Below are 11456 nucleotides of genomic sequence, written 5' to 3'. Positions count from 1 at the left end.
TTCGATTTAGCAGTTATACGAGAAAAAAAGAATTACATATCAATGTCACGAATGAATTGAACCATGGTCCACAGTTTTTATATCGTAACAATCGAAATTTGGTACGTTTATGAAAGATAGATTTCATTTTGGTAATCACGTTTATTAATCTAATATTAATAAGTATCCTATAATAGTTTCAATTCGTGATTTATAAACGAATTAATACTCATAATTTATGTACGCGTGTTTGCTTCAAGTATCAAACTATTTAATATCCGCTGCGCACTTTTCGTCGAGATATATATGTAGGGATCGTTTGTAGAACCGTGAAAAAAATTTGTCGTGGGGAAAAAAGTTTTCTTTTTTAAGCTTACATCAAATAATTATAACAATCTATTAAACTCATCGCAAGATTTACACGATACGAACATTTATAATTAGCGATCACTGTGATAAAAAAAAGAGAATATGTATAATAAGAAACACGTTATATTTTATCTATCACGAATCTCCTTCAACAACAACGCCAGCTTGGAGTCCACCGAGCCGGCTGCCTTGAGTCTTCGTTCCAGAGCCTCAAAGTCCGTTCTCTCGAGCCACGTTGGCGGATCGCTCTCCTTCGACGGCAGAGGACACAGCAGTCTTTCGACGGCGGCGCACAATCCGCACCACTCCCTAAACCCCAGCGGCTGCGTTATGTCACCTATCACAGACTCGATGTAAGATCGCTGTTCGTCCGTCAATGCCTTCCCGACCACTTCCCGAAGAGCCTCCTCGACATCGCTCGATGAAATGCGTCGCGCGCTGTGCAACGCCTCCTCGTTAAATTTATTAAATATTCGACCGAATATCAATTTCCTTCCCGATGTGACGTACACATGCTTGCTGAGGTACTGAAGCGACGTTAATCCTGTAATGATTACGTCTTTATGAATGAATTCCAATCGATGAGATGAAATAAGTAAAAGATATTATACGGCGTGTAATGTATCATAAATTCTAAAATACAGAAGTTTAAAAATTTAACAGCTTGCAGGAAAGTCCCGTTTAATATTTTTTACTCGTTTAATAGAATCACGTTTCAAGGTACCAATACGCATTCATAAAACGTACAACATACCACAAAGACTTTGACTGTCGAGCAGTTCAAAGCGCGCCGCTTGACGGGAGAATATCCGGGGAGCGTTTTCCGCCGATAAACCGGCACTGGTTTGACGAGATCCGCGCAGAGTCGAGTATGCATCGCCTTTCACCCGTAACGCTTCCTCTAAGGCGATTCGTCTCTAAAAGAATGACCAAATTATTATTACTTTTTTTTTTTTAATTTTACTAGTCGAATTTAGATTTGTCTCTTTACCTTCATTGAGAATTCCGCTTCCACTTTGTCGCGATCTAACTCTCGACATAAATGCTTTAATACTTCTGGTTCGAGAAAACTCGAAGGCATCGTGTGACTCGTCGTCTGCGCGGACGTTCTCTTGGGAGATGTCGAGCCATCAATGGCCTCGCCGAGGTTTACGTGGAGCCTGTTGCAATTCATTAAAGAGATCACGATATGTATTCTGGAACTTTTCGAAATTTTCTATCATGCTTAAATGTCTTACATAATAATTTTGATAGTTTAACATAAAATTATTTTCCGATGTGAATTTAGCTAGATTTTTAGATTACTACAGTAAATTTACTACAGTAAATTTTTTTTGCGTGCAAAAGAAATGGAATCTATTCCGAATGGTTCCACATTTTACTTTTAATCCTCAGTCGATTCTTTTCTGGTAGTATGTAAATAAATGTATAGGATAGTTGCATATTTTTTTGCGAATACTAACGACGATCGCCGCGATCCGTTTCCGATCTGCGAGACCTGCGTTACCGTAGGCTCGAGTGGATCGCGAACTTCCGTTTGTTGGCCGTAAGTCGAACCCCTCCTACACTTTCTTTTACGCAATCGCTTTCCCCGTCTTCGTGTAATTGTCGGTTGCTGCTCGCTGCCGCTGTCGGCTCCCTCTTCCTCCTCTTCCTCCTCCTCCTCCTCCTCCTCCTTCTCCTTCACTGCATTCCGGGACGAACTCTTTCACCGATAAGCAAAACAGTAGTGTCATTTTTCTAATTTTTCAAGCGATGAAATTTGAAATGAGAAAAAGGTACACACGTATAGCTGCCTCTAGAAAAGAAATAAACGTACCGCGTTTTCGCGTTTTTCAATGATGGGCGAGGGAGATAACTGAAGAACAGTCTGCACAGGTGCCGCTAACGAATGTTGCGGTCGCGAGGTCGACTTGCAGACAAATATCTCGCTTTTTCGGGGCGTCGGCGGCAGTTCGAGCGTAAGAGCGTGCCAGCTAAAGGTCTCGTTTTCCTGAAACCCGGACAAACTGTCGATAACATCTTCGCCGCGAACGGACATTTCAAAGAGAGAGAGAGAGAGAGAGAAACGATTAGAGCCGCTTCCAGCTCGACCAGCTTGATTCCAATGTATAGAACCGTTTAAACATTCCTTCAATGTTTATGTTCAATCTATTCACAGAATATCTGCTCACAAAGCATATAAGCTATTATAAGAATATATATCTTATATATTAAGAACTACATCAATTTTAATCATCTTCACTATTTTTATGCAGTTGCATAAATTAATTCGTTAATTTTGTATACGAGAGTGAGTAAAAAATTATCCGGACTTTTGCTAGAACACGTCTTTAAGTTTGTCACACTGCGTTTCGGGCAGGCAGGCTTTAAGTTAACACCACTGGGGTCCTATAATCAAAGCTGGAGCTTGATCGCGTCAGTTTTTGTTTACCGCTACGAGCGTGTAAATATGACCGCTCCGCTAGAAGTTTGCACCAAGGAGGAGCAGAAAGCTGTAATACGATTTCTTTAGTCGGAAGGAATGAAAGGTGCTGAAATTCATCGGAGACTTCTAACACAATATGCCGGTTTGCTAGTATCAACTCTTGACTTTGCTGAACCTTTTCGTCGGTGGTGGAAATTTTGACGGATGTCCTGCTCCCTCATCTTCGTGTGTCACACACTTGTGTGTCCACTTTTAAACTTTTTGATCCATTCATATACACTTCTGCGTGATAAAGGCCGAACTGTTCCCGCATTGTGTTGAAAGTCTCCGATGAATTTCAGCACTTTTCACTCCTTCCGAGGGAAGGAGTGAACTAAAAAAAATCGAATCACAGCTCTCTGTTCCTTCTTATTGGTGCAAATTTCTAGCGGAGCAGCCATATTTACACGCTCGTAGCGGTAAACAAAAACTGACGCGATCAAGGTCCAGCTGTGATCACGGGAACCTAATAGTGCCGACTTATTATAAAGCCTACCTGTCCGGAACGCAGTATGACAAACTTAAAGACGTGTTCTAGCAAAAGTCCGGATAATTTTTGACTCACCCTCGTATTTTACATTCACAGAAAAAAAAATATTATGAAATCAACAATCATGTATATTAAGCGAGAGTATAAAATCTTGAAAGAATTAATTTGGTAATCTTAAGTAGACATAAATAATCACTCGTTTAATATTATCAAATTCAAGATTTTACATTCTTGCTTGTACTATATGAGCAGAATACACAATTTTTTATTTTTCGATTCGATGCTAATTTTTGTTTCGTGTTTGTATTCATTCTATTTATACGTTTTGTTACTTTTACATTATGAGAATTTTATATATCTTCTTTTGTATATTTCATTACGTTAGTAATGCTCTTGTAGTAGAATTATTCTATATTCTAGCCACAATCGTTATTTTTTCAAATTTACTATTCATAGGTCGCCGCGATCTTCTATCGTTACTTTCTTCTTTGACGAGGAAACTCGTGCAAGATATTTTACAGCGCACGAGTCTACTAATATATGAAGTCTGGAACGTAGTCTAGAACAAGGGCCGAAAGAAAGAAAAAAAGAAAGAAAGAAAGATTGCCATCAGCGGCGACAAATCTCCATCCGACACCGACCACCTGCTGGTTCTGCGAGCTCGTTCGGAGATCCAGAACCAGGGTGGTGCGCTCGCGCGGATTGCAGGTCGCCGGCAAATCCTCCTGGGCCGCACGGCCAGTTAACATCACCGTTGGTCCGCTGGCGAGCGTGGGCGCCGGGGTCAAAGGTCGCGAATCAGTTTCCGTGTATTTCCGGAAGAGCTCCTCGGGCACCGCCGAAGCGGTCATCTCGGCATTGTAACCATCACCGCCGCCACGGCCACCTCCGACATTTCCTACCAGCTCGCCTCCGCCTCCGCCTCCGCCTCCGCCTCCGCCTGCGCCCACAGCCAACAGACTCGTCCGTATCATCTCCATCTCCTCCGGCAGCAAAAGAGCCTTTCCCTCGGCCGCCTGGTGATGAAATATATCGTGAAAAAATGCACGTGTGTCGGGTGTGATATGGGTGACACACGCGATAAACGAGAGATGATAACAATTGCAATAATCGCAATCGTTTCTCCCTTTCCCTCTGGCCGTCCTCGCAAAAGGGCCCTGGTTGGCCTCTGATAGCTCTATTAATTATTACTGCGTTATGTACACAATATTGACAAGATAGACCGCAGTAGTCTCCGCGTGTCACCAGTGGAATTTTATTCGCTGTAAAAAAGATATATGTAAATTCTCGTAAAGAGCGAGAATTTACATAAGAAAATTTATACATTTAAATTTGCAAATGTAAAATGATAGACGATAAATTATTTTGTTCTCGTTCACGTAACTTTGCATATATTTTTAGTGTCATCACACCCCGATAGGTACGTATTATCTTTTCGATCCCCCACGTGCGGCGCGGCGGATGAATTTGTGAGAGAGAGTTTTTTACCCATGTGTCCTTAGCGCGTCGAACCACCTCCTTCGCCTCGCAGTCCGCCGGATGATTGCACAGCACCGAGCAGCCATAAGGATAAGGATTAAAGAGGCCGGCGAACGGTCGAAGGGCGAACGGTGCCGCCCGGGCACAACCCGATAATTCCACGCTCTACGTGTATATACGTCATCTTTGAATAAATAAAGGGAAGGGCTGACGTAAAGGAGCGCGCGGGGCGGCCGCACGTGCCCGCCCCGGTTACGCTAATATAGCTAATATAGCCTCATCTTTTAGCTTCACCTTGGGCTTCGGTCTGCGAATCGGACGAATTCGCGCGGACAGGAGACCCGTCGCGCTCGCAACACCGGGCATATTCCGATCGCGATGACGAATGATTTCCAGCACCTTGCGCGCAAACGAGTCGTCCGCTCGTTACTGCCTCGATACAGCACCATCGGCACGTTGCTACGCGTGACCGATGGGTCGATCGCGGAGAAACTCGCATCCGTGGTTACGCGATCACGTACTCGGCCTTCCCGCTATTTTACCTAGTATCGAATGCATCGCCTACGAACAAATTTGCGCCCATTTTCCGCGGATTCTAAAAAAGAAAAAAAAAGTGTCGATATACCTATCCAAAAGCAGGTTGCGAGAACAGGTGAACTGAAGTGAACTCGTTAATTCATCGACCGATCAATCGATCGCGTTATGCCTAAATTTGCAACTTTGCTTTGTTCTGTAAAAACTGTATTTGCGCATAATGCAATTAACCAATTCATAAATTTGAAAAACTCACCCAACATCGCAAAAACATTTAATCGCGAGAAATAGAGATGAAAATGACTGAAAAAATACTAGAAACTTTGAATAAAAAAAACTCAGTAAAAAGGTAGTTTTTTATTCTAGTCTTGACAAATTTTTTACTCGGATATAACAAAGAAATACTTTTTATGTGAAAATGTACTTTGCTTTTATGTTTTCTTTTTTAAATAACATTTTAGAGAAATTAATAAATTAAAGTTTATGTTTTAAAAATAATTAATTGCCCCACATAGCAATGAATCTTCTTAGGATATCCTATTTTGATCGGATTGATCCTATTCTGATCCAAAATGTAAAATCATCCATAGGATGTCCTTAGGACATTTGTAATTGCCATTAAAGTCCTTAGTATATCTTATTCTCATCTAAGAAAAAAAATTTTTTTATTACTAATAATATACAAATCCTAACAGCATAAAACGTACTCAGGACAACCTTGAATCCGTTCTGAATGCCCAGGAACGTGAATAGGATAGGTTTAGAGCGTTACAACATCTCATGGACGTCCTTAGAACGTCCCTACGAGGTTTGCTGTCTGCAGATTAAAAACACGTCAAACGCGTATGATTTTGATAACCCCTATAATTTTTTCATCTGCGGGACTATTCCATTGAGCTATATGTAAATACTTAAGTTTCTGAATAGCATATATTAACTATTTAAAACTTGTGCTTTTTTGATTTGAAAGTTCAAAATTTCTATCTTAAACACAGTACTATTGAGAAAAATAAATATTATCAATAGACAAAATAAGTCCATGGATGAAAAAACCTCGATTTACATCCCAATGAGCAAACAATATTTCTAAATGTTTTTTAAATGTTTTTTTAAATAATTTTTTCATATTTAATTTAATTATTGTATTATATTGGCATATATTTTTAGTTGCATTCTTATTTAAACAAATAACAGAAGTTATTTCAGATGCTATTTCGCATTTATGAAAATCACTAAAAAAACTATAATTTTATACATATTTATATAAATAATATGCTTTAATTATACGGTTCATCTTTTTAATAATATATATTCACCTAATTTATCAGTTATATAAATGTATTAGCATAAAGTGTTCACAGATCATCACGAGGGATCCAGTTCGCAGCAGTCGTAGAAATCAAGCATCGTCCACCGCGGTCACAACTTGGATGGATGACCGCTTGGGAATTTCCGAAAGAAAATTCCCAAGATTTTTTTTTTTGCGAAAAACATTTTTTAAAATGTTACAAAAATATTGTTTTGATAATTGGAATTATGTGGTGCAATAATATTTATGTAAATATTTTGGAAAAATTCATAGAATTAGAAAGTCCTAAAAGTTATTTTAAGACATCCATTGGACATCCTCAGGATTAAATTTGATTATCCAAAGACAGCCTGAGGATATCTGAATTACGATATCCTAGGGCTCTACATAGCGGGCATTCAGACATCCACAGGATATCCTTAGGACCTCTTAAGTTTATCTAAGCACATCCTCAGGATACTAGAAATCCCTTGACATACATCCGCAGGATATCTCTGGGATCAAGTTTTGTTATGTGGGTGAAATTAATTAAATCATTTAAAATTAACTATAAGTTATTAATTTTTAATTTTATTATTTAACTATATATAGTTACTATTCAATCTTGATCAAATGACGGTGCTCATAGATACTTATAGATTATTGTTGGTAGGAAGCAGGAAACGAATTTATAGCTGATCGTGTTACTTGATTTGCGCAACGTAAGGATATTTTCGCTTCAATTTAGAATTAATATTAAAACGTTTGACATAAGTTTGATACACAGAAGTGTATCAAACTTATGTCAAACGTTTTAATAACAACATAAAATTATGCCATGATATAAAAAAAAAATATATCAAAGATAAATTCTATACCTCTTTTTTTTTACTATTTTACAAAAATACAATTTTTTGCATCAACTAATTTTTTTACTCCGTTTTTTACTTCAAAATCAAAAATACTCGTTTTTTTATCAGTATTGCTACATTGGAGGAGAGGGGGGGGGGGGGGAGAGAGAGAGAGAGAGAGAGAGAGAGAGAGAGAATTGGATTCCGCTCTGAAAAAGATCGTATACACACCCAAACATAGAATCGTTATTTAACAAAATTTATTATTTTTACACGATACAACTTTCAATAGTCATTTAGATCTTCATCTGCTCGTCCAACCACGGGCTCTCCTGTGTGTGTCCAGGATATTTCTTTCTGTACTTCAGACCGGTGACGAGGGTGGAGCTTTTCGGGAACGCCGTTTTGCCGTTGAACATCGTGTCGGTATCTGGAGAGAATAAAAGAAAAAGAATTATCGCTCCGCTCAAACACTCGTCCGTACGTCGTTGTAAAAACGGCGCCGGTAGTTGCGTAAATTAGGCGGAATGTCTCACCCGGATGGAATCGATGATAATTCTGCAGGATGTGCAAATTCTTAGGCAAATCTATTTTACCCAGCGCTTCGTACGGCGTCGTGTTGTCCACCGGTGTCGAATAAAATCGCTTCAGGTCCCCTACGCACACGAGATTCATTGTCGATTGATCGATTTCGCGAGTGAAGTTGCTGCCAAAGGTTCGTCGTTTCTCTTCGTCGAGCATTTTAAAAAAGAAGTTGAAAGAGCAAAGTTTCTTGAAAAAAGCGATTGGGAAAGATGGATCTCTAAGTAAATAAAACCTAGTATACCAAAGTTGGTCAATTTCACTTCGATATTGCTAGGAAATTTTTTTTTTTTTTTTCAATCGACGCATATGACGAACCTTTAGCACTTAATAAGGAGTTGAACGTTTTTTCGCTAACCGACGGTCTCAATAGTGTAAAGCAGCGAGTTTGGGATGGAATATTTCAACTCCTCCTCGCAAGCGACGAACAGTTTAAAGCGAAGCACGGGATCCTCGAGCTTCGCGTCATCGTTCACGGGAATGGCTTGACTCTCGCAGATCGCGTCGATCCTCTCGGCCGAGTCTTCCCGCGGCTTGTAAGACTTTTGTGGCCTCAGGAATCTAAAAACAAGACACATTCGCAATCGCGACTCAGTCGCGCGTCACCTCGGTCGTACTTGAAGCATTTCGGCAATGCGAGATCTTTTGGCGTGCGAAACACTCGAAACCTGTTGAAATAAAAATCACGAAAAGAGAATGGGGGAAGTGGAAAAGCCTTTTTTTTATGTCAACGCGCTGCGAGTGTCCTTGTCGGTTCCAAGATTTTCCTCGCGCAAATCGTCGAATTCGGGATTCGGGAATCGGGAATCGCGCATCGAGCATCGCGCCGAACTTTTTCACGATCCGGGAGAGATCGCTCTCTTTTTCTCTTTCGCGCAATAAAATTTGTCGTGACGCGTAAGAGGAAAGGACAAAGGGTCCTGGGAGGGGACGCGGAGGAACGGAGGGGAAGAGATCGATGCCCGCTGACCGTACGGTGCTGCCATCGCGCGTGCTCCCTCTCCCCCACTGGCCGGCGCTGAAACATCGGCGCGTCCAGCCGTCCAGGTGCCCCGCGCCGAAACTCGCGAAACGACGCGGCGGCGGCGGTGGCGGCGGCGACGACGATGGCGTCTCGCTTTCGTAAACAATAATCAATAATCAATCTGCCGGTGTGTCGCGGGCATCGCGCGGCGCCGATCGCGAGACCGTTCTTTTCTCTCGTATCTTTCTCCCGATTGAGCATTGACCTTTGAGAGGAATCATTGATCTCGTCTCCCGGCGATCGTTACGCACTTGGCCGGAAGTCGCTCCGTCGATTAATCGGTCCGTTAATCGCGAGAAGAGAAAGATTCGAACGGCAGCATCTCCCATTATATTCCATACGCGTCGAGTATATTCCCGGAGTCGACGAACTCGATATACCGAACCGGAATCCTTTCACGTTTCCTCTGCTCTATATAGTCGCGACACTTGGCGTACGAGTAAATCTAGATACTCTCTTCTCGGCGCCCTTCCTTCGCCCTACTGCCTCCCCCCCCCCCCCTGTTACCACTTTTACCGCTTTCGAAAAGTACGATGACCCGTGGAAATTGCACGTCGATTTTCACTCGGCGAATGACTCGCGTACGGTGGTCGCGGTGCTCCGAGAAAAGACGAGCCGCACGTGAAAGACGCGAACATTAAAAAAAAAAAAATGTAAATGGCAATAGAGTCGACACAATCGAATGTTCTCTTTTCCCCATTTTCTTACTCTCGCTTTTTCTTTTTTACTTTTTTTTTTTTTTATTTGATAAGACACAACTTTAGGATTGGCGCGTAGATCGGACTTAAAAGTCGGAGCGGAGCGTCGCAAGAGAGGGAGGGGAAGGGAGAAGCAAGGACGCACGGCCCTGAGGACCTGTCAGATTCGCCGAGCGATTGGCCGACGCGCGAGAGAGTGGTGGTAAGAACGGTTAACATGGCCGCCGTTGGTCAGGCAGCAGCGCCGCGAGCCGCGACGTAACGCGAATTTCACCAACGGCTGCGCGAGGGAGGCGTTACGACGTGTCCGGGACGCGAACCGCGCTTACCCGCGGGCGGCGAGCGACTCCCCGGCGGAGCTGATCCGCGCCTTCGCCACCATCTTCTGCTCCTTGGCCGGTCCGACCTCTCCCCGGTTCTCGCTCCTGTGCCGGGCGACATCGCGACGTAGCGCGGCGGTCACCTGCGAGAGAGAAAGAGAGAGGAAAAAAATGACGATTTCGTTAGTAGTGATGTGCGTGCCGTCATTGTCGGGTGCGACGTTCGTGTGACTCGCGTGTACGCGAGTGCATAAGCGGCGCCCGGATGGATACGCGCGTGTGAACGCGACGCGCAATTATCGTGATTCTTTTACTGACCGTGCCGGCGGTGAGGATAGCCGATGTACTCTTAAACGCGCTGGCGAACGAGCCATGCCTGATGAGCGCCGCCATCTTTTCCACGCTCGTTGTCGTCGTCGTCGTCGCCGTCGCGGTGTCAATAGCGGCAGCAGCAGCAGCAGCAACAGCGGTGGTGGAGGTGGAAGCGGCAACAGCAGCAGCGGCACCAGCGGCGACGGTAGCCGTCGACGGCAACAACTAAAACTGCTGCGACAGTGAGCGTTAGGGGGCGCACCCGGCGGCTGCGCTTGTTGTTTCCCATCGCCGCCCGCCGCCATTTTACGGTCGCCATTGAGAAGTGAAAACCCTCCTAAATATACGGGTCGAGTGAATAAAGCGCGGTGTTTGCCCGCCCGTTGCGCGGATTATCCTCGTGCGAGCGGGATAAGATCGGCGACGGAGCTGCCGTTCGAGTGTTAGACTAAATGAGTGTACGGCGTACGATGGAGAAGCCATGACGCATCCGTCGCATCAAACCAACGGCGCCAGCCTGGAGGACTGCCACACGAATTTCTTCGCACTGGTGAGTGATCTCGTTCGCGTTCTCGTACGCGCGTCCGCACGCGCGTCGCGACTCCGGACTCCCTAATCCCGATCCTCCATCTCTCCTGTCGTTTCCCCCTTTGCCCAATCATCTCCGAGATTCGATGCCGAATTTCCGCGCGACTTGTCCGTTCGGTGAACGCGGAGACGATCGCTGGAGAACGAGAGCTACGAGGGGCCCCCCCAAGGTGGCCGCCACCGTCGAAACCGCCGGCATCCCGCGATTCCGTCCGTACGTCACGCGTCGCGACGACGCGAATACGAGGTAGCGAGCGATCGAGCGAGTGAGCGAGCAAATGAAGAAGAGAGAGAGAGAGAGAGCGAGCGAGCGAGCGCGTACGACGACCACTGTCGCGCCCCGAACGTTAACCTATATTCATGGCGACGTCGCCGCGGCAGAGTGTGTCTCACACTCGTTCACCGTTGTCGACGTCAATGTCAACGACAACGTCGTCATCGTCATTGCTGTCGCTCGTGTTGGTGTTGTGTACCA

At 44.0% G+C, this 11456-nt stretch overlaps 3 protein-coding genes across 7 annotated transcripts in view; 1 reads left to right on the top strand and 2 right to left on the bottom strand.

Annotated features, from left to right (window-relative positions):
- Positions 1-325: 325 nt before the first annotated feature.
- Positions 326-5293, bottom strand: LOC105202722. Its single transcript, XM_011171375.3, has 8 exons — positions 5079-5293; positions 4794-4949; positions 3947-4321; positions 2168-2341; positions 1812-2053; positions 1340-1508; positions 1103-1265; positions 326-892 (listed from the first exon to the last, which is right to left on the bottom strand). Exons 1-8 carry the CDS (start codon positions 5148-5150, stop codon positions 477-479), a joined length of 1767 nt encoding a protein of 588 aa, XP_011169677.1. The 5' UTR covers positions 5151-5293; the 3' UTR covers positions 326-476.
- Positions 5294-7695: 2402 nt separating this feature from the next.
- Positions 7696-10604, bottom strand: LOC105202721 (39S ribosomal protein L50, mitochondrial). Of its 2 annotated transcripts, none has more exons than XM_011171374.3 (5): positions 10400-10604; positions 10091-10224; positions 8398-8600; positions 7994-8113; positions 7696-7887 (listed from the first exon to the last, which is right to left on the bottom strand). In XM_011171374.3, the coding sequence occupies exons 1-5, from the start codon at positions 10472-10474 to the stop codon at positions 7754-7756; spliced, it is 666 nt and encodes a 221-aa protein (XP_011169676.1). In that variant the 5' UTR covers positions 10475-10604; the 3' UTR covers positions 7696-7753. The 2 variants fall into 2 exon arrangements, with proteins under 2 accessions (XP_011169676.1, XP_025991979.1); XM_026136194.2 differs by lacking the exons at positions 10091-10224; positions 10400-10604 and adding exons at positions 8657-8707; positions 9580-9848.
- Positions 10605-10705: 101 nt separating this feature from the next.
- LOC105202718 (mediator of RNA polymerase II transcription subunit 13-like) overlaps positions 10706-11456 on the top strand; it is a 34146-nt gene continuing 33395 nt past the window's right edge. For all 4 annotated transcript variants that reach the window (XM_026136190.2, XM_026136192.2, XM_026136191.2 and 1 more), the window contains exon 1: positions 10706-10943. In XM_026136190.2, coding sequence (XP_025991975.2) covers positions 10875-10943 — 69 coding nt within the window. In that variant the 5' untranslated portion in view covers positions 10706-10874. The remainder of the gene's footprint in view (positions 10944-11456) is intronic.

This window comes from Solenopsis invicta, chromosome 12, assembly GCF_016802725.1.
Source record: "Solenopsis invicta isolate M01_SB chromosome 12, UNIL_Sinv_3.0, whole genome shotgun sequence".
Taxonomy (NCBI): domain Eukaryota; kingdom Metazoa; phylum Arthropoda; class Insecta; order Hymenoptera; family Formicidae; genus Solenopsis; species Solenopsis invicta.
This window is presented reverse-complemented; position numbering and strand designations above follow the sequence as displayed.